Source organism: Fringilla coelebs (assembly GCF_963513975.1).
Source record: "Fringilla coelebs genome assembly, chromosome: 25".
NCBI lineage: Eukaryota > Metazoa > Chordata > Aves > Passeriformes > Fringillidae > Fringilla > Fringilla coelebs.
In genome coordinates, this window is record NC_140051.1 from 899397 (window position 1) to 924153 (window position 24757).

Here is a 24757-nt window from a genome sequence, read left to right on the forward strand (position 1 = left end):
ACCTGAACATTTCAGTGCCTTGCAAAACACTGCACAGGGGTTTCAAAATGTTTCCAGCTGAGCTAATGCTTTAAAGGCTCAGCTGAAACCTTCAAGTTTAGAATAGTGAAAATCTGCCCAGGTAAGATGTCCAGGCATCCCCTTGCCAAGAATGAGATTTATGATGTTTGCACAGCCAAGAAGACCACCTGCTGTTTGAGGTGCTGTCAGAGGACATTACTGGCCCTATATTAGAACTGCTAATGGCTGTTGAAGCTATTAATGAGGCTACAAGCAGACTTTCCAGGCTGAGGTATGCAAAGGGAGTCCCAAGTGCACAGCCTGCCACTGCTCACACCCACTGTTCCTTGGGAGCACCGAGAGGAGCACAGCTGGCCAAGGCTCTGGAGCATGATCTGCACCCACCCTGCCTGCAACAATCCCCAGGCTGACCCCTTGTGAGCCCCTGAGGAGCCACTCCCTTACCCAGGTGATGACCTGTACAAAGGGGGATCCAGAAAGCTCTTCCAGTTTGAGGTGAGAAGCAGGAGCACCCACCACACGTAGTGCCCAGCTGGTTAGCAGAGAGGAAACTATGCAAAAGCTCCTAAGAAAATGTTAGCAAGGCCATGGTTAGTGTGTTCATGGACTGAGAAAGTACGAGCACATTCTACCTACTTCCTACAATGTGTTTAGAGCAGACACAGAGAACAGAAGTTCCCAGCCTGAGAGCTAATAATGCTTCCCTTATTGGAGCAGACTATTTTAAGGCCTGATGCTAAAATTAGCAGCTAGAGGTACCCGTAATTCCAGCAAGCTCACTTTGTTTGAGGCATCAGAGTTGGATGTTTACTGCATGTCCTGATACAAAAGCCGCTGCACTGGCACCCAAGGCCACAGAGGAGATTCTGCACCTCCACCACCCAGCAGGGAGGGGAATCCCTCGGCACTCACTTGGCAGGTTAGTGTGGATCGCATGCTGGTGCACACTAAGCAAAGGAATTTAGCAGTTCCAAGAGTTTCTGGAGAATCTACTGCTCAATCAGCTACCCATTTCAGGGGAATCCAGCTTTGCAAGCACCCACTAGTGCCAGAGGAGCAACTGCCTACAGTAATCAACACCCAGAGGAACAGGAGAAGTGTTGAGCCTTCGCTGTAAAATCAACAGTGGTGCCCCGAAGAGGTGGCTGTGCTTGAATCAGCTCTGGAACAGCCCAAGGTGAGCCTTGTGGAGGTAGGAAGGGCAAATGTTAACAGTGGGAGTTACCTCTGCACAGCTTCCTGGTCCGGCTCCCCATCGGAGCTCTCCTCGTCCACAGGGGTGACAGCTGGCACGGCCTGTGGAGAGACAAGCCACGGCTCAGGAGGACACCCAGCACAGTCCCCTCCACACAGGGGACACCTGATCTTCCCAAACAAGCTTCCACAGGGGTGTGAGCTGGCTCCTCTGCAGCACCAAGGAAACCTGGCCAAGAACCCCTTCCAACATTCCTTCCCCAGTCCAAGTGCCTGGGCAGGGCTGCTGCTGCTTGGGGAAGTCATTGATACAGATGCACCCAGAGAGCGAGAACACGCCCGAGACGGACACTTGGGTTTTCTCCATGGGATCCGCAAAGGACAAAAGCAACCATTAAAAAGTGCACAAACACCGTCAGCTCCAGAGAGGAGCACACAGCCCCCCTGGCTCCTCCAGGAGAGCACGGCAGCGCTGCAAGGGGAGCAGGAACCCCGGGCAGCGAGCAGGCACATCCCTGCAACGCCGGGCCTGCCGTACCCTGGGCACAGCCACCTCTGCCTGCGGAGGGGACACTGTGAAGCTCTGTGCTACTCACTGGCGTCATGGTGACGAGAGGCGAGGGGCCCCGGGGCCGCTTGAGCAGCTGCTGCGCGTGCAGCTGGATGTTGGCCCCGCCGTCGGACGCGCGCCGGCCCAGCGGGCCCATCCCGTTCAGCAGCTGCAGCGTGGGGGGCTGCAGCAGGGACTGCTCCTGCAACACACACACAGCACGTCACCCACCCCTGCACAGCCCCAGGGCACGCAGCAGGACGACACAAGCGCTCCGGGCTTCAGGGATGGCACTGCCGTCTCAGGGATGTGGGGCAGGGACAGGCAGTGTCAGTGGATGAGCAGGGCTTAACTCTGCAGCTCCCTGCACGCTGCTTTAGCTGCTAGGCAGGCTGCAACCTGCAGCTCAAAGCCAGGCAGCACAGTCCTATTTCTCCCCAGCCCATTTATTAATTTCATATTGCACTGCTCTTTCATTCTTCAGCTTTTTCACAGAATCACAGAATGGCTTGGGTTGGAAAGGACCTTAAAGATCATCTCATTCCAACCCCCTGCCATGGGCAGGGACACCTTTCACTATCCCAGGTTGCTCAGAGCTCCATCCAGCCTGGCCTTGAACACTTCCAGGGATGGGGTATCAGCAGTTTTTCTGGGCAACCTGTTCCAGTGCCTCACCACTCTCACAGTAAAGAATATTTTCTTAGTATTTGATCTAAACCTACTTCAGGGAAGCAACTGGAATCATACATAAAGAGAGTAATTCTTGAGGCTCATGCAGTCCAAGGAGTGACAAACAGAGGAAGCACAAACACCCTCCCACCTAGCAGGCACAGAGCGCAGCAGGGATCATGGGCAGTACCTTGTACTCCAGCTGCCCCGTGGGCTGCAGGTTCTGCCTGGGCAGCACATTGTGCATGAAGTTCACATTCGGGGTCACCTGCAGGAACGGAGCCTGAGGAGTGACACGGGGGAAGCCGGGCAGGAGCTTCTGCAGGTCTTCCATGACTTCCGTCCTGTACAATCACATTTGGAGAGGGGAATTAGCCATGATGTGAGGAAAACCCTCACAGACCCAGTACACCCAGCTTCCCTTCACAAAAAGCTCTGGAAAATAGTCACACAGAGCAGCCAAGCCACTCTCTGGTTTTATTTGTCCCTTTTTCCCCCTCCATGTTGAGATTTGGCAAAATTAGCTCTTGGGCATTAACCTCAATGGCATTTATCACAGGAACTTCACCTTGGACATGACAGCAGTGCAGCTCAGGTGAGACACCTGCCTTGACCAAAGCACAGCTCACCCAGAGCTGATCAGGAAGGGCAGAAGGCAAGTACCTCATCCCCATCTAAAATACTGACCAAGCTGTGCTGGGGGACTGGCAGCTTAAAGGAACACCCAGAAGGACCAAAGTCACATGCTGGAGTGAATGTGCAGGCTGGAGTGCAGTACTCACCGTGGGTCAGCCACTCCCACTGTGTGCCTCCTCATGGAGAGGTAGCGGACCAGAGCCTCGGGGGATGGCTCCTCCCCTTCATCACTGTCCAAGTTCATTGTTCCATCAGTCTGGACAGGACAAACATGGGAGACGTTGAAATGCAACATGAGGATCAAAGGAAAGGCTTCAATGTGAGCCAGAAAAAGAGCTTTGCAGGGGTCACGGGGATGTGCCTCACCTCCACAATTTGGTTCTCAGGGTTGATGAGCTGGACTTGGGGCACGTTGATGTTCATGGTGTTGCCTGTCTGTTCTGTCTGCTGAGTGGAGAGAATGGGGTCAGAAAACACAAACACAGCATTGCTTTACAAGCACTGATGGATTAACACCAGCTCTAAGCACCTGGAACAGGGAGGTGACCCTGGAGCCAGTGAAGAGCTGTTTATTCTCAAGAGGTTGCCTCTTTTACCCCCCTTCCTTGTGTTCAGGCAGGGTCAGCATCTCTTCTGCTTCCCTTATGGCCTGGCCTCTCCCAAAGCAAGTGCTCATTGCTCCATCAGCAGCACAAGGTGGAGGGGAAGCATCACACAGCAGCCCTGGGCTGGGAATTCCCTCAGTTCCTTCCCCTCTGTCACTAAGCGAGCAGGAGCCTGTCTGAAGGATGTTCAGCCAACGCACAAGCTGTTCCTAACCTCGGGATTAGGGCACCCTAAGCTCACCAAATTCTCAGACGAGGAATGTCTGGACACTCCAGCCAGGGTGTGAACACCCACGAGCAAGTCTGAGTTTAGCAGGGAAGGGACTGGCTGGCCTTGCAGGGCTGGAGGAGCACTGGCAAAGGGGATGCACCTGGATGTTGGCCGAGGTGGGGAAGGTGATGGTGCGCGGGATGCTGGGCGAGGGGGCGATGCGCAGGTTCTTGTGCCGCTTGAGGCGGTCGCAGAGCAGGCTGTAGATCGCGCTGTAGTGATCGTACGCGTCGGCTCGCAGCGACTGCAAGGCACAGCAGAGCGGTCACCCCCTCTTGGGCAGTGGCAAAGTACATTTTATACTGTGCTGGGGCTGCTCAGCTGCCACCAAACACACCATTTATCAGCAAGAGGAGCAGGCAGGACTCGGCGGGCCTCACCTGCACCGTGCGCTCCTTGTCCAGCCCCATGTCCGCCATGGCCAGCAGCACGTCCTCGTTCAGCGGCTCCAGCTGCCTCTCGGTCTTCAGGTGCTGACACTCTGCTATCAGCTGTGAGGGCACAGGCACACAGTCAGAGCTGACATTCCCAAAGGCACGCTGATGAGTCACAGCGCTCCCAAGAGCCCAAGCACCGGGCTCTGGCTGCAGCTGGAGTGAGGTCTGATGGCAACTGATCCGAAATCCACTGCCCCAAGCTCCCAGTGCCACAGAGGAAGATAAAAAACGTACATAGATAAGGAATGATGTGGAAAGCAAGGCCAGAAGGCAGAGAAAAGGGGAAGGCCACGCCTGGGAATGAGTGTTCCCAAAGAGCAGAACCAACACGGCAGCAGCACGTGCCCAGAGCCCGTTTGAGTCACTGAGCAGACCCTGCTCGCTGCTGCTCACCCTGTCAAACTCTGCATCAGCCTCCCCCAGCTTCATCCACTTGTGTTTGCAGATCTGCTCCATGGAGAGCCTCTTGCTCGGGTCCAGCACCAGCATGTGGCGGATCAGGTGTTCACACTCTGCCAGGGAAGAGAGGCCGGGTCACTCGTGGGAGGGACACGGCTGCTGCAGTGTTCCCTTTCCAAGCTCCCCTCTGGGGAGTGACCTCATGGAAATACTGCTTCTCCTTGCACTTCACACCTGCTGGTCCCCAGCATGCCTCACTCATTGACTCCTCTGTGCCAGGAAGGAGGGAAGCCACCCTGGCTACACAGAGCCCTGTCACCCTGTCCCTCCCCATCCTGATCTGAGGGGCTTTTGGAGGTTGAGAGCAAAGGACCCTTAGGATGCTCTCCACTCCACAGCTGTGCCATCATATTACACCTGTGCTGTCACCGAGAGGGACTGCTGAGGCTCTCCTGCTTAGGCTGGGATCTAAGTTTGCTTTAAAAGCTCCATATTTTAGCAGAATATTCTGCATGGAGTGAACCTCCTCCCCAGATTAAGACAGCAAGCAAGGAAGTCTTCAGCTGGGAAACTCCATGCAAAATTGTACCTTAACCTGACAGCAGGCAACCAAGTACCTCCACGTGACTCTTTGTTAAGCTGATTTTAAATGAAAATTAATCACACTTTTCACACCCAAATTTATTACCAAAGTGGTTTTGCAGCAGCAGGACACAAATGCTCCTCTGGCGGGGCTGTTGCTGGGAATTCATGCCCCACAATGCTGTAAAAAGCTGACCCTGAGGGAGGTGCAGTGAAAAGCCCCTTACCTGTGGACATGAAGAAGGGGATGCGGAACTTGCCGCTGAGCACCCGCGCGCGCAGGTTCTGCAGCGTGCTCCCGTCGAAGGGCAGCGCCCCGCACACCAGCACGTACAGCACCACGCCGAGGCTCTGCACCAAACAAACCCCGTCAGCACGGCCAGACCCAGTGAAAATCCAGCTCTGGGCAAGGCATGCTTCTGGCACCTCCCCACAGGGAAAATACGGGATGGAGTAGCCAGAATGCAGTTCTGGAAGTGTTTCTTTGGAAAACGCTTTTTGCTGTGTCAGGGCTTTTCTCCAAAACATGTACTGAGCACTCAGGAAGCAAAGCCAAACAAACACAGCAAAAATCAGATCAAAATCAGAGAGAAAGAGGCTCATCACATACCCAAATATCAACCTTTGGCCCATCGTACTCCTTGCCTTCGAAGAGCTCTGGGGCAGCATAGGGAGGACTCCCACACCAGGTTTTAAGGAGCTGGCCAGGGGTGAAGATGTTGCTGAACCCAAAATCTGAAAGAACAAAGAGAACCGATGAGAGGAATGTGATTCACTCCAACTGTCCTGAACAAATGGTATTTCAGTAACCTGCTGAGTCTGGTAAGGTCACGTACCATCCTGGAACGGGTAACTAGTACACAGACACTGGAAATGGAGTCACTGAGGTTAGAACAGACCTCCACAGTCATTGAGTCCACCTTGTCACCAGCCCAGAGCACTGAGTACCATGGCCAGTCTTTCCTTGGACACCTCCGGGGTGGTGACTCCAAACCTCCCCAGTGCCCTGAGCTCTGGGCAGTACCAGCAACGACAGAGTGCAAAGGAAAAAAGAATGGGAATTCTGATTTTTCCAGAAAGCACTACAGGGTTATGGTGGGCAGCTCTACCAACAGAGTCAAATCCTTCACCAAGAGCAAATAACAAATCCTGAAACAGAAAGGTCTTCACCTCATAGGCAGCCAACCATCAGCTTATGCAGGCACTAATGGCATTCTCTGTTAATTAATCTGCCTCCCCCTGGCTCACAGCTGGGACCTGCACTGCAAAGGGCAAGGAAACCAGTCTGGATCCAAGAGAAGGGAGCTGGTTCTTGTTAAACAAAAGAAGTTTCCTTCCTTTTTTTCTTCTCAATTGAATTGAAGCAATCACAGTCACAGAGAGGAGTTCTGAGGTGTCCATATGTTTTTTCTAACACATTCAAGATTACCCAATATTACCAGATAATTACCAATTAACTACCAGTTCTACACCGAATTCCAAGTGAGGATCACCAGTGATGCCAACAGCTCTGTGCCAGAGGCAGGCAAATCCCACCAGCACTCCCCAGAATGCACTAACTGGTGAGTCCGGGCTCCTTCTTGCTGTTCTCCTTGCAGGATTTTCCATGACCTAATTTCAGGTGACTCCTCTCCTCCTTTGCACAGTGTCTGCAGAACCCAGCAGCCCACCTGGCACCGCTCCTGCCAGCTCAGCTCCAGGGGGCACAGCCGAATTCCTTCTCCCTGTCCCTTTGCAGGGAGGAAATTCTCACTGTGGAGATGATTTATGCATGTGGAGAATACCTAACGCAGCCTGTTCCTGTGGAAACACCTGGAGTACACACCAGGCTGCTCCAAGCCCACCTCCAAACAGAGCAGAGATGGTAAATGTTCTTTACAGGCACTGCGGAATCAAAACAAGGCACTTACACACCCGTTGGGTTTTTACTGTTGGCAGTGAAGCCATCTAAACCTCCAGTCAGCCTTTGGAGGACAATTCCAGGGAAATAGCACACAGCTGCACAATTGTCTTTTCCACCTCTGCAAGCTTTTGAGCTGCTGTCTCACGTTCAAAGCAGGATGTGTAACAAGTGCCTGAGTTACGGCCACTGGAGCCAGCAATAAACGCTGCAGCACTGGATGTATTTCCCAACACACAGCATTTGTATCAGGTTTAGACATAAACTCCTTATGACTGTGGAATTTTGGCACTTCCCATATATTGAGCAAGTCATCCTAGTTTAGATACTTTTATTTGTCTTTGTAAGTACACCAGTGGGCCTTGGGGAACCACCTGGATTTTCCAAGGAGTGCACAGCCGGGAGCAGCTCCAGCCCTGCTCAGGTGAGAGGCCCGAGGTGCTCCCCACTTGCTGCACAGGTCACAGCGAGTGTCAGCAGCAGGGGCAGGGCTGTGCCATTCCAGGGCTGTGCCATTCCAGGGCCGTGCCATTCCAGGGCCGTGCCATGCCAGCTGGCAGCGCCGCAGCCCCGGAACAGACACGCAACAGCTGCCTCCTGCACCCTCCTCTGCTTCCTGCAGATTGGTCAGCTGGGAAACTTCAGCCCTTCCCCATCGTGCTGAAATCCACCCAGGGATTCACAGCCCTTTCGGACAGGGAGAGGAGGTGGGGAGAAGGGGAAATGCAGAGTCTGTCCTTAGGGAACGGGGCCAGAGGGTCCCAGAGCTGTGTGCTCAGCCCGTGGCTGCCCCAGCTCTCGGGGTGAAACCTCTCCCTGGGCAGGGATGCTGCTGTGCCCAGCCCCTCCTGGGCTCGGGGCAGGCAGGCAGGCTGCTGGGCTCTGCAGGGAGCTGGAGCCAGCAGATCCCGCATAGGGACACTGCTCCCAGGCTGGAAACGGCTCCCAGATCCCACCTGCACTGCGGGACTGAGGTCAAGGCTGGGGAAAACAGCAGGGCTTTAAAAACCCAAAAGAAAGTTCATGGGAGGACTTGAAAATCCCAGAGCAACTAAGCACAAAATCTAAACCAAACAAAAACACAAATTACAACTTAAATAAACTTTCTTAAAATCTATGGCCGAGGAGATGCATAAATCCAAATCCTCAGGGAGCAGTCAGGTCACATTCCACAAACAGATGCAGAGGGAAAGAGGCATTTTGGAGCAGCAAGGTGAGTCACAATGATGTGATACAGGGAAAATATTTAAAACAAACATCCCTGCTACAAAACAGTGGGTCCAGTCCCTCAAGTTTCCTGGGAGTTGAGCTCAGGGAGTGGCTTCAGTCTCTGCCCAAGAGGGATTTGATCCTCAGGAGGGGAAGGAGCAGCTGACTCCTGCAGACGAATGCAAAGCGATGCATAGATCAGATTCCTCTCTGAAACCATCCCCGGCAAGGCCGGGCTGTTTAGCAATCATCAACTCCTGGCTGAACTCTCGGGCTGGGAGCACAGGGAACGCAGTGCCAGCAGCTACTGACTCAGCCTCTGAGAAGGTACACTGGAGAAAAAGCATCCATGGGAAAAATGAGAGCGAGGGTCACGGCGTGGGGATCTCGCTGTTTACGGAAAAATAGCCAGGCAGCAATCAATCAATCAATCAATCAATCAATCAATCACTCAATCAAAACCCAGCCCAAAGAGTGCCCACCTCTGAGAGCAGCAGCACTGCCCACCCCGGGAGCTGGCACCTGCCGAATGCCAGGCGAGGGATTTGGAGCTGCAAATGGGCGTCAGGCAGAAAGTGCCAGAAAAAGCTGCAAAGTTTGAGTTAGACACAGCTAATGGGTTTGGCCCAATAAGTGAAGGTTCAGCTGGTTCTCCACCAGTGTAACTGGTGTGTGCATTTCTGTAGCATTTCTCCTGGGAGGTCTGTTGTGAAGCAGATCTGTTGCTATCACTTTTTTTTTTTTTTCTCTTGAAACAATGGAAGAACTGGTGTCAAATTGTAACTGATGAGTTATAGGGAGAAAACTTAATATTTGGAAAATCCTATACCATAAATCAGCTTTTCCAGGCTACTTTTCAAAGCACTACAGCATCTTCCTGCCAAGGCAAACACTGCCACCACCAGGGTGGGGACTATCTCCTGGAGTCATTCTGGGAGCACAGATTTGGAAGGAAAATAGTTTCCATCTCCCTTAGATAAAAAAAGGTTTCCACAATTTCCAGAGCTTCTCAGCCTGCTCATGTGGACATTTCTCCAGCAAATCCAGCTGAATTCCAGTTTCCACCTGGCTTAGTTTTTAACTTCTCGCTGTTTGCCAGGCACCCTCCCCCTCCACACAGAGCGGATTTTTCCCGTGAACACAAGATGGCCTCAAACCATTAGTGCAGCCTTTGCATGGAACACCAGAAAGTGCTGCTCAGAGACCTCCCCCAGCTCTCCCCGAGCTCCACAGCCCCTCCACTCCTACTCCTGCTTCATCAGCGATGCCTCTGTCACTTATCTCCTGCTCCCAGAACAGTGAGGAGCAGGTTATCATCCCCGTGCCAAGGAGGACGTGGTTCACACTGTTAAGCACCAGAGGGAAGTCCATGAAGTCCATCTCTCCTTCCTATTCCTTCCCCACTCCCTCCTCACAGATGGAGTGTGAGGGAAGCATAAGAAATTGCTGATGATCTTACCACAAACCAAGTGTTGAGCTCTAATCTAACACCTCAGAATGGTACATGAGAGAACAGCAACAATGAGCTAGACTGTTTCCTTTCTTCAAGATGCTATCTAGATAGAGGAGTATTTCCCACGTCCCAGAAGTAACATTGCTCAGACCAAAGTTTTGTAGCCCTCAGCACTTAAAAAAAAAAAAAATCAAGTTACAAACCCTTGCAAAAAGACAACAATCTCACCCAGGAAGTCTGCTGGGAGAGGGAGCAACCAAGTGCTCTCTAAAGAAGCTCTGCTGTGCTCTAGGCTCTGGGAGAATTAAATGCTGAGTACAAGATCTACCACTTCCAAAGCCCATGAAATGAGATGACCAGGGCAGGATCACAGAATATTCTCAGTTGGAAAGGACCCACGAGGATTGAGTCCAACTCTTAAGTGTTAAATCTCATTGGTTCAATTGGTCATAATCCCACCAAGCCCAGTAAAGTCAAGCCTAGTCAGTGCCCCAGAGATGAGCCCAGGCTCAGTCTCATGGTCAGAGGATCACAGACATGCAGCTGTGGTAGCTCAGGACAGAAATGCCCAGGGAAGAAGCTCTCTGGAAGGGAAGTTAGTGACAAAAGAATCCCTGCAAAACTCTGGGAGCAGGCAGTGAGGGCCCATGTGCTCAGCTGCTTCAGCTTCTCCCCCTGCAGGGAATAAAGCCCCAAAGCACTGAGGCCACTCTGGCTCTGCCACAGCACATCGAGAACGATTCCAGGAGCCCAGTTTCCCCTTCACTGCTCCCCCATCCACCTTGTCATCCCTACTTTGCCATTCCTGCTCTCTCACCTAGCCTGACCTGCTCTGAAGAAGCCCTGAACCAGCAGCAGGACTCAGAACAAGGTCAGTTTTGTGATACTGTCTCAGCCATCATCCAGAGGAGCGAACACCACAGCGTCTGCAGCCTGGGAAGCCAAACCTGCCCTTTTTTCCTTCTTCTTTTACTTTGCACTACTGGAAGGGAGGTATAAATCTCCTGGCTACAACCTGGCAGTTCCAGCTCTGGGCAGCGGGCCACACAGAAATCCAAAGCTTCCTTTAGCTGCACCGCGTTTCCTTCTCCCTGAATACCTGGAAGCAGCCAGTGCCTACATTTATTAACTCCTGAAAGCAGCTGCCTTCCTCCCACACCGCTCAGCTTAGCTCACCTGCTATTTTGATGTTCAGGTTTGCATCCAGGAGGAGATTTTCTGCCTTCAGATCCCTGTGGACTATGTTACGACAGTGACAGAAGTTGACAGCAGCCACGATTTGCTTGAACTTTCTCCGGGCTTCCTTCTCAGCCATGCGCCCGTGGGCCACGAGGTGATCTGTGAGGTGGAGGAGAACACAGGGTTATGGACACAGGGGCTTCTCCTGCTCGTGGGGAGAGCTGGGCAGGTGGGAGCAATGTGGGCACAGCGTGGTTCCCAGCTCCAGCAGCAGACACGGAGGGGGCACAAGCAGGGACGGGCACACCGCTGCCAACCGGTCCTCGCCTGGGCTGGCTTTGCAATTGGTGTTATACAGAGGAGAGCTGAGGGATGCCTGGAAAATCAGAACTGTTTTGTACACAAGGGCAAAGGTTTTAAAATAGTTTTCTACATCAAAATAAAAATGAAGCTTTTCCAGCCTTTGCCCTCAGTCAGACCCCAAGCCTGGTACCACATCACCTCGAGAGGCGCAGCTTCCTGCCCACGTGCCAACCTTCCTTCCCCCTGCTTTTTCACAGGAAACGTGCCTTTGGACTAACTCCTGCTGGAACCAGCGAGCTCACAGGTAGTCACAGCCACAAGCAGCTGCTCACCTCAGCTCTCCAGCCAGCACAGCTACCAGCAGCTGCAGGAGGGACTGAACATCCTCCCTCTCTGTGCATCGATGCAACAACATCCTTGCGAAATCCAAGAAAGCATTTCATTATAAAAATGGAGCTGGCCTCCACTACGGAAATCTGAGCACTCCCAAATATTTTGCTGAAAGCCTGCACTCTTACTCAAAGGTAGTGTTCGTTGCCAGCTGGGCTTTCCTTGGAAGCCAGCACTGCACACACGGACAGGAAAAGCCTCTCCAAGAGATCACAAAGGCAGGCACACAGCAGTGACCCAGCTGAAGTTCAATCCACTTAAAACCTGGAAGCACCAGGCTCACAGAAGCCACTTGTCACTGTCGCACAAGTAGGGATGGACAGGCAGGAGACAGGCAGCAGAAAAGGCAGAGAAAGGAAGCCTCACTAAAAGAGGTTGTAACTCCTTGGTTGGGCCTTTGAGTTGGCCCCAAAACATCTCTGGCCAAAATTAGGCTGAAATGATTCACATCCCTCCCTAAACTCCATTAAACTGGGGGCTCAATACAGATATCTGTTCTTGAAAATAATAACAATAAATCACTTGTGCAGCTTTCTCATCGGGCGGTTGTGTTTTTCCCCAGTCACCCATTCATTAAAATACCTGCGACATAATTGACTCGCATAAATACTAATTACCAAGATCCATCAAAGCAGTTGTGCTGCTCCTGACTGCACAGCAACCTACTTCTGCCTTTGCCCACTCATGTTGTGCAACAGACTCGAGGTGTTTTTCAAAGAACTTGTCAATTAACTCTTGTTCATCGGATGAACTTATTCCGTAAGCAAATGTGAACCAGGGCTGGAGAAGGAAAACCATCACCAAGTCCAATCTGACCCTCAGCTCGCTCGCTGGGCAAAGCAAAGTCACCATCTCAAATTGCCCCGTCGTATTTCATTAAGGCATTTGCACGGTCATAAATTTGTGACTCTAAGGAGACTGACAGCAGAGCACAGCAAGGGCTGCTCCAATTTAAGCCACTGATCAACAGGTAATAGCTCAGCTCCTAAACAAGGTCATTCACACCTTCTGCTCCACTGGGATTTGGGAGCCAGCCTGTCCATGCAGCAAGTGCCCTTGAAACAAAGCACAAGGCTCCAATCTCTCAATAATTTCCGAAATATTTTAGCAATTCTGCAGGCAAGAAAGCAAACCCAGCTACTGCAGCAGGTGTCTTTCTGCAAGGCTTTCCTAAGTGGATTTCTGCCCAAACCAAGTTCACCAGCCCTGGCACAGCCAGTGGACACCCACGTTCAGGGCTGGCACTTGGGGCACCCCCTGCTCCATGCCTCTTACCCAGAAAACTCTGCTGTCCCTCTGCCCAGCCAGTCCTGCTTAGGCTGCAAAAGGCCCTTTTTAGGTTAGGCGTGAAATTTCACTTTTGATGAAGAACTGGGAGCTGAGGCCCAGGCTCTGCACGTAGGCACCGCGCTCGGAGCCCACTGACATTTCTGCACCAGCTCCAGAGGAAGGACAGAAACAATGAGGCTACAGAATACTTCACATACCACCAAGGGCAACTGTATGCCAAAATTAACCATTGAGAGCTTAGTCTGCACAAACCTCCCATGCAGGGGAGGCTATACAGAGCCGACCTGAGTGCTGAGCTGGGAGCCAGCACCCTGCTCTGAGCGTGCCAGAGCACCCAGAGCCTGGCTGGGCTCGTGCACAGTGATGCTCCTCTGGGTGTCTTCCAGAGGGGAAGGAATGCATCATTTCATTGCACAACCCCTACACACATCAGTCACTGCTCTCCCTACTTACATGAAGCACCTGACGCTGCTCTCTGTCTTAAAAAAACAATCCAATCCTACACTGGGGAAAAATCACCTTTGGTTCAGAGAGCACTGACACACAAGTTTCCACTCCCCGCCTCTGGACAGACGCCTCGTGCTTTTAAGCTGCTTTCTGTCTGGAAAACAAACGCTGACGAAGCTTCACATCTCCTCTGAGGGGGGGATTAAGTCACATTTCCAGTGAATTTGGTGACCTTGTGATGTCAGAAGCAGTCTGACCTTCTAGAGACAGGCACCACAACATTGTTTTATGTGTCTGCCCAGTTCAGGCTCACAGTGCTCAGGACAAGCGGGCGGGCGGTGGGGAGACAGGGCAGACGTGGGAACCACATCAACCAGATGATAATTTTTGAAATTTCCTGTGATTTTTTTTGATTATCAACCAAGAACTCATATTCCGTCAGTGAGGACTGGAGATTATTTACAGTTTTCATAGTAAACAGTGAAAGCAAACCAGATTTTTAGACTATATCCCATCTGACCTCAAAAAAGGACACTCGAGGGACCTGAAATAGAGACCACCCTATGTTTAAAAGGAGACATTCATTTCTTCATAATGTCAAACCAGCAGCCCAGCCACACGCAAAACACGGACAGGGACAAAAATAACAATTTACATTTGGCTGCTGGAGCCCACAGCAAACCCAAGGCCTGTCCCTGGTCCCTGCTACGCAAACAAAGTGAATTATCAAACATTTCCAGTAAGAGATGAATCAAAGACTCTTACGGCACAGCCTGGCCGCCGAAGGAGCGCTCAGCCCTTTACTGGAACTTGGGATAAACAGGTGGTGCAGCCCTCCCAGGTGCTGAGCTGGGATCCCTGCGGAGCTCCCAGGGCAGGGACAGCCCTGACTGACTGCAGCCATTTACAGAAACCACCGCTCTTGCTGCTGAAAGCTCTGACCTCTGGCACTGCCTGGGAAATACTGACAGCTTCAAGCCTTGGGAAGTTCTGAAAGCATCAGAGAAGCAATTTAAGAGGTGTTCCTTACAGAAACCTGCAGTTTGCAATGGCACAATGCTGCAACTCTGGTTCTATGGGGCTGCATGGCATTTGGCACCCAGAACACCCCAGCTGTCAGCCCCCCTACCCTCCAGCACTACATTTAAAGCCTACATCATGCAGGTGTTAAGACATGACCAAAAAGAAGATTGAAGAGACCCAGCACAGGCCCATCTCACAGAGAACCCCCAGTGCCCGGTAAGAGGCACGGTGCCAGCGGCTGCGCTGCCCACACACACCTCACACACCATCCCTGCAGCACATCCAGCCATCCCCAACAAGCCCAGCTGCCCTGGCAGGGACAGGCACCAGCAGGAGGCACCGTGCAGGGGAGGGTTTACCCAAGAGGAGAGCTCAGCTGCCCACGCTGCCACGGACTCTGTCTCCAGAGCACAAGGACCTGAGACCCTTCAGGGCTGGAGATGCAAGGGCTGCAAGGAAACCTCCCCAGAATGGGCTCCTGCTTCCTCCCTGCAAATTGCTTCCGCTGGTAGAACAAAGTCTTAATGGCTCCTCAGGAAACTCTGAATACAAAAAGCTGAGACTTGAGTTTTCCCCTCTCTGCTCTTGCACTGAGGGCAGTGCCCAAAAATCCTCAAAACTGGGGAGAGAGGCACGACCTCCTGGCTTGGGTCTGCAGGAGCCTCATGCTATTACAGAGCTGGCTGCTCCCAGCTATCAGTGAGGATAAAATGCTGGGCAGCAACATGGAAATTAGCCATGCTAATGAGCTGAATTTACTACAGCAGAAAATCTTTCAGAAAGCAATTAGGTTTTCACTTTGACTCACGCAGAAGGCTATTTTTGTAACCAAAGAATTCATTCCAAGTTTGTATGTGAGCTTGCACATAGCTCTGGATTTAAAAAAAGATGAGCCCATCCCTGCCAAATTCAACAGAAGAGGGAGAAAAAGTAAAAAGAGATTTATACTTTTCTGTGGTGATACACACCCAAGCCAACTCCAGGACACGTGCAGGTGATTTTGCTGTGCATGGGAAGGTGAATTTCACAAGCCTTTGGAACTGCTGAGTGTGTCCAGCACCGTGATTCATATTTGAATAAACAACTGGAAGGCTCAGCAAGTCACTTCTTCACCAGGCAATCCACACTTCCCAAACATCAGCTGTCACTTGCTTCCCCTTCGGCTGTCACCTTCTCAGGGAGAAATCCAAGGGACATGGACAATATTGACAAGAAGCCATGGCAACCATCTACAGAGGTACTGAGGAACTGGTGGCAGTCTGTAGTGGCTGGAAACCAGCACTTTTCAGCTTTTAGTTTCCTTAATTTGGGGCTTCACTCGCTTCACTAAAAGCTTCATCTTTTACTACAACTCAGCTTCTCCTCCAGAGAAATGAGAAGTAAAATCAAAAGTGAATCTTCTGCAATGACTGACGAGGATAGGGGGAGTGTTCCCAGGAGCTGACAGGCCACGTGTGACTGTCCTCACTTCCTTGACTGCAGCTAATTCAAGCACACAGGATTTTCCCCCTTTCTGGAGGCTCATATTGGCAAAGCCAGTACAGACCAATGTTGCAAAATCCTGACTCTGTCACCCAGTACAAAATTCCAGTCTATAAGTAAATTCTTGCTTCTATAAGTTTTGCTATTGTTCACCAAACAAATTAATAAATCAGCCCACAGTTCTTTCATGCTGCACAGATACTTTTTTCCCTTTCAGGAACAGCTCCTGTGGTCAAGAACACTCAGCCAAAACTCTCTGGGACAATGGTGCTTGGAAGGAATGTAACCAGTGCTGGCTAAGATAACATCAGATATCAAAAAGAAAAGACAAGAGATGGTTTTGAGCACAAAACCCTCCAAAACTGCAGGACTGCCTGTTTCTTTGAAAGCTACTGACACGTCCCAACAGTTCCACTACCATCAACAAGGTTCATATAACTTGCTGGGAAGCAAAGCACTTGGCAACACTAAAATCCAACTGTATGACTATTTCCAACATCTTTAATCCCAAAGTGAGCATGAAAGAGGAGCAGCACCACCTGTCAATGAAACCCAAAGAAGAAACAGAGGTTATGGGGGCTATTTTTCCATCGAGTTGGTCTCATTTATTCTTTTACTCCTCTTGTCAATGGAAAGTTTGCAGGCTGAAGGGCACCTCTCAGCTGAAACAAGAGAGTGTGGTGGCTATTTTCAGTTTACTGTAGTTGACCAAGTGCATTATCTGATTAAAGAATGTAATAAATGTACTTACCAAATATTTCCCCTCCACTGGCATACTCTGTCACCAGATAAATCATCCGCTCCGTCTCCATAACCTGCACACAAGGACACAGCAGTGACACATAAGGAGACTGCTGAGTGCAACAAGAAATAGCTCTGAAACCACCTTTATTCCCCCTGTAACAGAGGGAACTGCTTTCATAAATCCCAGCTATAACCTTCCCGTGCTTCCCAGAGCCATGTGCAGGGATGGGGGACAGGAACTGGGGACAGTAAGGATGAAACAGCAAGTTTCAAACACTAAACCTGCAACAACACATTACACTTCACCTGCACCTTCCTCCTCCTGCTCTGTTTCCCCTCCTGGTAGCATTTGCTCCCAGGTCTCGTCCTGTTCCAGCAGCCCGGGAGACTTCTCAGAGCTGCTACCCTGCTCTGCTCCCACCCTAAACAAAGCCAAGCCCCAAGTGTCGCCTCTTCAGTACCACAGCAGAAGTTTAGCTGGAATGAAACAGGTTTTAAAAGGTTTTTTGGCTCAAAAGAAAGGTTTAAGGAGTAAGTTTGCAAAGAAGCACCCCCTGGGTACCTTCGAAGTGCCACAGTCCCTGTAAGCATCCCACACATGGTTTTGCCAAAAGAGCCAAACATTAACCTTTGTCACTTCCACTCAGTTTTAACTCTTTGGAGTCCAAATAAATGTTCATATGTCTCAAGCACAGATGGGAAACAGAGTCCCTCATGCCTCTGCTCCCATCACTCTGCTGCACCCTCCTCACAGAGGGGCAAAACCAGCTACCTGTGTAAAGGGCAGACCACGTGGCTTCTGCCTCTGGGGGTTTTGTTTGCAGACAAAAAAAGTCAAACAAGCTGGAAAAAAAGTCTGCAAACAATATTCAAAAGCAGGTCTGCTGCCAGTATTGATCCCCTTCCAGGAAAGGGCTGAGTAGATGAGCAGGGCCTGGGGGCCACAGGGAGCTTGGGCAGGGAGAGGAGAGCTCAGTCCTGCTCCCGGGTCAGATTTACTCTCTCCCTTAAAGGGAGAAGGGGAACCTGCATCCGGTTTCAACTGGGAAACTGAGAAGCACACAATGGCCATAAACAAGTGGCAGGAGGCCAGCCCACAGCGGAAGCATGATGTCCCAGAAAGAGAAGGACTAGCTACACTTTCCTCCTGCCCCTCCAGTCAAAGCACTCTGAGACCCTGAAAACATGAAGGGCTTTCCCAGTTCCATGTGGAAGGAATGGAGGGACAGCTCTGGAGGAAGTGCTGCTGCACAGTGTGGAGTCAAGGGATGGGAGCTCCATGGCAGAATGCTCCTACCTGGTACAACCTGATGATATGAGGGTGGCAAAGCATCTTCATGATCTGAACTTCTCTAAATATCTTCTTCAGGTTCTCTTCATCCAGCTGAGTCTTATCAATGATCTTTATCGCAACCTGGCAGAGGGGAAACAGGAGAAGTTACTGACCCAGCTGCATGATCCACACAGCAGCTCCCTGCACCGGGGCTGATAAACCCCAGCAGGGATGGGAATGGGGGGCAGTGTCAGGTTTCCAACAACTGAGGTGTTTATTTATCTGTTTTAAACCAGAAGTGCTCTGCAACGCTACACTAATGGAGTTTAAACAACTCTAAGTGCTTCCAGTCAGCTGCTCTCCAGAATCCAAGATTCTCCCTCCACCTCCCTGGTGCTGGCAGCTCCCAGCTCCTTTGGGCATGGACTGTGGAACCATCAGACTCTAAACATGGAGACACTTCTGTGCTAAGAACCACCTGTCCTCAAGTCCACGCACAGACAGCAGGGATGGGAATCCTTTCTGGAATGCCAGGATGAACAGGAGAGAAAAGGCAGAGTGAAACCTTGATGGAGAAACCAGCGGAGAGAAAAAGCTGCTCTGCCTGGCAGAGGAGCATCTGCCCTTCTGCTTCTAAATCAAATTTCAGCCTTTAGTGTCTTCCTCCCCACCACGAAACACCCCTTTGAGCTCCAGTCTGGGGATTTGTGGGATGAGTCCCCATCCCCCAGCAGGTTTTCCCACTCAGAAAGGGCTCTCCCTGGGAAAAGAACAGCTTCTACAAATCTCCTGGTTGCCTTGCTGGAGAGCCTAATTTACACAAGTCCTGCCCAGGAAGGCTGCAGGATCATGCAAAGGCCTGGGGAAGGGCATGCAAAGCAGCACTGCCACGAAAACCGCTGAGGATGCACAGCCAGAAAGATCTGACGCAGAAATGCTCGTCTTGTCCCAGACCCCAGAGCTCAGTGGGGACAAGGACAAGTGCTCTGTGCACGGCCGCGCGCCAGGACCATGGGCACAAACCCACAGGGCCACACGACCCAAACACATGTCCCTCTCCTAGTGCCAGCCCCAAGGGCAGGGCTAAGGGATGCTCTCACAGGCACACACACAACCACACAAAAGCAGCTTCAGATCCTTTAAGGGAATCTTTCTTTAAGGGAACAATCTGAAGCACATGAAAATTAAGCCCCATATTTTATGATCAAATCCCTGCCAGAGCAATAACCGCCCTGCATGTGAGCAGAACCCAGCAGAATCCTGAAAAGGCACCCAAGCACAATAAGCTGTTTCTTTCATTTGAAACCTTTAATTCAGAGCGCAGGAACGCTTCCAGCCTTCCAAGTCACTGAGCATGCTTCCTCCAGCAGGAGCGGGAGCTGAACGGCAGCCAGGTCTGGCACTCGGCGCTGGGAGCTGCTGGCAGGAGGGGCTGGAGCCCAGGCACGAGGTGAAACGGCAGCAGGGGCTGCCAGGCACCGGGGCCGAGACTCACGGGGGCAGAGCCCCGGGAGCAGCCCAGCGCGGATCCGCGCCGCAGGGATCCGAGCATGGCGCTCAGGAGCGGGCTGGGGATGGACAGAGAGCCAGAGGGGGACTGGGAAACACTCTCCACATGCTTTTCACCCAAGGTTTTCCTGCAAGAACGGGCTTTTGTAAAGCTTGAGCGTAAATGCACATAAAAGCTAAGAGACGCTTCCTCTGAGAGCGAAGCCAAGATGTCTACCCAGAGACATGAGTCATTTTCAGGCCCAAAGATGTAAATGAAAATCCACAGATCTGGAGTATTCCTAAGCTCCTTACTCATTCCCAGCTCTATATTTGCTCTAAGGAACTCTCATTTCCCAGCTTAATTATATGGCTCGAGCTGACACTCTCAGCCAAGTTCAGGGTATGTAGAGCATCTGATCGCACCCAACTTGGTCAGTAGGGCCAGACACAACAGAACTGAATTCCTCTGGTTTTCCCTGATAACCCGGGGCAGGAGCACCAGGCTGCCACCTCCCCCGTCTCCCTGTGACGCTGCGGGATTTCCACGGGGTGAGCGAAACTCCACACCCACAAGACACACAATACCTGGATGGGGAGCAGAGCCAGACCAACAGCACTCAGGAGATGTTCTTCTTGAGAAGAATCTCAGCCAAGCAGCCCCAAACCCAAACCCACCCTCAGCAGTTACGCAGAGGAGAGACCTGAAGGGGTTTCTTCCAAATGTTTTCATTCCACACAAATGCCTCCAGCAACCGATGCAACATGAAAGGCAAAAGTCTCCTGAAAAATCCTGGGGAAAGCACCTCGTGCTCAGGTTTCAGGAAATGCAGAGCTTCCTCAGGACCCTGTGAGGGTGGAAGTAGGAAATCCCCTGTGCACTGGGCAGCAGGGACACGCAGGGAAGTCAGGGAGCTCAGGGGGCTGATGTTCCACCCGGGGCTCTGCAGCAGGGGAGCTGCAGTCGGTCTGTTCTAGAGCTTTGCTCTTTGGGCTCTTCTGGAGAATCAGTACTTTTCCAGAGGGAAGGACTGGTGTAAAGGTTTTCCAGAACAGATCAGGTTGTTTTTCCATTCCTGCATCTCCTAGCTGGCTGATATTCTCCCTTCCCTCAAAAGATGATTTGGGATTTCAACAGAGAAGGGACTGGCTGAGCTCCTTGTGTTGCACCAGCCACACTGACTCCATCTAAAGCTCAAGGGATGGCCATAATGAATTCAGCCCTTTATTTTATTATTTATTTATTTATTGGAGATTATAAATTGGAGAAAAACAGCCAAACAAAAGGATCTTTAGGATCTTTAAGGGAAAAATCTAATGCACATGAAAACAAACCTTCATATTTTATGATAAAATCCTCATCAGGGTGATAACTCCCCTGCCTCCAAATAGATATATATATATAATTATTTATGCAAAAAGAATCTGTTTCAGTTAAAATAAACCCCAAAATCGAGTGCATTCCTTCATGCTTACAAACACCACATAAAACAGAGAGGAAGACTAAACATCATTAAGTAAAGCAAAAATTCAGGCACAAGTAGAAGTGGAAGAAAACCATGATCTAAATTCTCAAACAATGAAATACTCTAAAAAAGGAGTCTGAGAAATTAACTATTCTTTTATCAGAAGTTAATGAAGCTTACAGGCAGGAGGATAAATGCCAAGCCTGGAGCATGCATGCTGCTACCAATTAACAAAATGTTCCCGCCACTTGTAAACAGTTCATTTATTCCTTCTTGCATCCAAGTAAAACTTGCACTAGTAATTTGGGAAGGAATTGTTACTTGGGAGAAATGACAAGTTGCTAAAAACAACTGGTGGAGGGCAGGTAAGGAGTTCAAAGTGACAGCTGCAGGTCGCAGGTGGCTCGTTCATTGCTTTTCCAGATTTTTCTTCTCCTGGTGCTCAGCTGAACACTGCTCCCTAACTCCTGTGATCCCAAAGCTGTGCTGAGTGGATGTGCATGCCAGGCAAAGCCTTGTGGGGAGGAGTGGAAATTCCAGCCACATGAAAGCAGAAGGGGTAGTTGGGAAACGGAAGGAGGGGTAGCGAAACTCTGGGGGCCAAAAGGGAGCACCCAGATATCCCTGGTACCAGCACATCCCACTGCATCCCATGGGAAGTCAGGAGGAATGGAAGGCAGGTGTCAGGCAAGGCAGCAAGGTGGCTTCAGCCACCCCAGAATGCTCAGAGATGCAGGAGGAGCCCAGGCTGCCCCTCTGCCCTGAGCACCGACCACTTCCTCCAGCTCAGCACACAAACCCTGGACAATTCTTGGTCTCAAACTCACAGGATTCTCCTAAAGTTCCCAAAGCGTAATTCCCAAATTCCTACTTTGCTCTGAGATACCAGATTTTCAAATCTGGCAGCCAGCAGAGCTAAATATGCCAAAGTGAGGGGCTCTAAAACAAGGCACGAGGCTTGGAACAGGAGAGAGGAGAATATCAACTTGCAGGAGTTAAAATTTATAAGGAGGTCTTGTTTCTCAGCTGAGTGTGGATAACAATCCAGACAGACTTCCTTGAATCCACAGTGCCCTGCCAACAGGAAGGGAAACGAACTGCTGGGTGCCCAGGCGGATGGGCAGGGAGAGGACAGCCACTGTGCCCTGCACTGCCCCAGCTGCTTGGAAAGGCTCTGAGGGAGAAAGAGGTGGAAGCACGGTCTGTTTTCAGTGGAAAGGAGCCATGGGACACTGCTTCCTTTTATTTCTGTGCTGTGAACAAAGGAAGAAGCCAGAGACCCTGGTCTGGGCTAAACTCTGCTCCTTCATGCCATGCATCTGCTTGGATCTAATTATAATCCAATTATAAATAAAATTCCTTGCATGAGTGATCACTCCATAAAGAAATCATCTTTTCTCTTTTAGTTCAGTTGTTTCTGCAGTGGCCTGAGTGAAAATCAGAAACTCCCACTTCTTCCAAAAGGAGCCCATGTGCTCAGTGTGATCAGTGATCACTGTAAAGTGTAATTATGGCAGTAGCATTCCTGTAAATCAGCACGGATCTCCTCCATGGAATGGGAGCCAACAGATGGCACCGGCAAACTGACTGCATTGAGAAAATCAACATGTTTATTTGGGAGCAAGACATTTCCTAGAACTGTCCTGGGGAGTCCTCCTGCTCCAGATTCCTCCTGGAAAAGGCTCAGCAAACAGTCCCTGGGTGTCCTCTGCCATGGATGGAGGTGTCCCTGCAGCTCTGCTCCCGTGTCACCCCGAGGGCACGTGGCAGCCTGCAGCCACACTGAGAGCTCTCATCAGAGAGGGTCTCTTGAATAAACTGATAAACCTGGAGCAGGCTCATCCACCCGAATTCCTCCTGCATTTGCAGTGAGCAAAGGAGCCCCCTCCTCCCTGTCCACCTCCTGGGCTGACATCGTGAGCTGTCAGAGGGGCTGGCAGGGAACAGCTCTTCCAGCTGCTCCTGCCTGCCACAAACACTTGGGAAGCTCGGGAACACGGCCTGTTTGGATTAAGCAGCTGCTGGAGGGGTAAAAATCACTCCTGTAAGCAGATACCAGAGCTGCACAGGAGAACTCCAGCAGCAGAGACCAGAATTACTACGGAGCAGGGGGAAAACAGAGGGCGAGGAAGCACACTGGAGATATGCATGAGGCACACGCCGAGGCACTCAAGTGGCATATGGACACACGGCTGTGATAAAAACACAACATCAACTCCAGGCTACCGCAGGTCGCGTCCTCCTCGGGAGCTCTGCGGGGTGGATGTCACTCCACACAACGCCGCGCTCCCGTGCGGACACGCCGATGGCAGAGGCACATGTTTCTCGGGCAAGCTGTCAGCACAAGCCTGCTGGCCTGCTTGGGGTCACCAAAAGCGAGCTCTCTGCATGCAAACAGGCAATTTGTACAGTTTTTAGTCATAAGAAAGCGCTCAACATAAGGGAAGCACTGACACTGCTGATTCCCAGGCTTCTCTTGGCAAGCTCATGGGTAACACAGGGGCATCTCCTCCTCAGAATCAACCAACAGCAGAACCTACCTAACTCAAAGTGATACAGCAATTAAAACCAGGCCAGTCTGCAGCAACATCAGTGGCTTTTGGAGGTGGCACAAATGCAAATATTGGCAGCAAATGAAAGCAGGAAACTGTGGACGAAGATGTGCTCAGAGAAGCTGCATTTGCTCAGGAAGGAAGTTCTCACCTTGTCCACATCCCTCTGCACAATCAATGCAGGGACTTGTGTCTTGCACAAGGTGAAGAAAATACTGATGGTGTTACGAGAAAAGTCAACGCATCCAAATCCTCTTGGCCGGCTGCAGTGTTAATACCCAGCTTGTGTGAGCGCCGTGCTCTGTCGTGACCTTTCCTTGTCCCAGAGGGAGCACAGCTGGGATTTCAGTGGCCAGAGCACAAACCCCACATTCACATCCACAGCTCAGAGAACTAGCTACACCCAGGTAAGGAAATCTCATCATTTCAGGGCATGTACAGCAGCTTACAAATGTCACAGGACAGGAAGCTCATCTAGAGCACCCCCAAGGAGCTCAGCCTTTATCCGTGCTGCAGTCCTCCTTTCCCAGTCATGGATTAACCCTATGCCAGCAGCTGCAGCTTCTCTTTCCCAACAGAAGCCATCAAAAAGGTCCGAGAGGTAAGTGCCCCCCACCTGACATTTGCTGCTTCACAGCCTCAGTACCAGCTCAGTGGTGATTTAATCCCAAATGCAAACTCTTTCCCATTCTGGAAGCTGCAAGGACTGACAGGTAAATTCTGTCATGTTCAGCCACAGCATAGCTGTGTAAATAATGTCCTGCCAGCCACAAGAAATCCTGGTCACATTGCTAGAGCTCTACTTGCCACACTCACCTGGATGCCAGGTCCCAAACCCTCCTGGAGAGCTTCTCCTCATTATTTCATCACCTGGGGCAACAGCGGGAAACAACAGAGAGTCGGAGTTACCTGCCCTGGCTGACACACACTACATCAGAGCATGCTGAACAGCATCAAGGGCTTTGGGATTGCAGAGAAAGGCACGGGAAAGGAGCTGGAGATGCCAATTAGATAAACAAACCATCCTGGTGCACGAAGAACCTCCCGCTGCAAACGGGAGGAGCTGCGAGGGCGAGCGCCATGAATCATCACCTCGGGCTGCAAACACACACCTGGGAAGAGGCCGAGCACAAGGACAGGCCACAGTACTCCACACAGGGCTGGGAAGAGAGTATCCAGGCTGTATGGAATTAC

General features: G+C 51.1%; 1 protein-coding gene across 4 annotated transcripts in view; it reads right to left on the reverse strand.

Moving 5' to 3' along the window:
• SIK3 (SIK family kinase 3) overlaps positions 1-24757 on the reverse strand; it is a 69328-nt gene that overhangs the window by 15499 nt on the left and 29072 nt on the right. For 3 of the 4 annotated variants that reach the window (XM_084221641.1, XM_084221639.1, XM_084221642.1), the window contains exons 2-14: positions 18082-18198; positions 16792-16855; positions 11103-11264; positions 5975-6099; positions 5592-5715; positions 4777-4895; positions 4327-4437; positions 4047-4190; positions 3437-3517; positions 3217-3326; positions 2625-2778; positions 1812-1967; positions 1247-1317 (exon numbers count right to left, since the gene is read on the reverse strand). In XM_084221641.1, coding sequence (XP_084077767.1) covers positions 1247-1317; positions 1812-1967; positions 2625-2778; positions 3217-3326; positions 3437-3517; positions 4047-4190; positions 4327-4437; positions 4777-4895; positions 5592-5715; positions 5975-6099; positions 11103-11264; positions 16792-16855; positions 18082-18198 — 1538 coding nt within the window. The remainder of the gene's footprint in view (positions 1-1246; positions 1318-1811; positions 1968-2624; positions 2779-3216; positions 3327-3436; positions 3518-4046; positions 4191-4326; positions 4438-4776; positions 4896-5591; positions 5716-5974; positions 6100-11102; positions 11265-16791; positions 16856-18081; positions 18199-24757) is intronic. The other variant, XM_084221640.1, reaches the window with a different exon arrangement.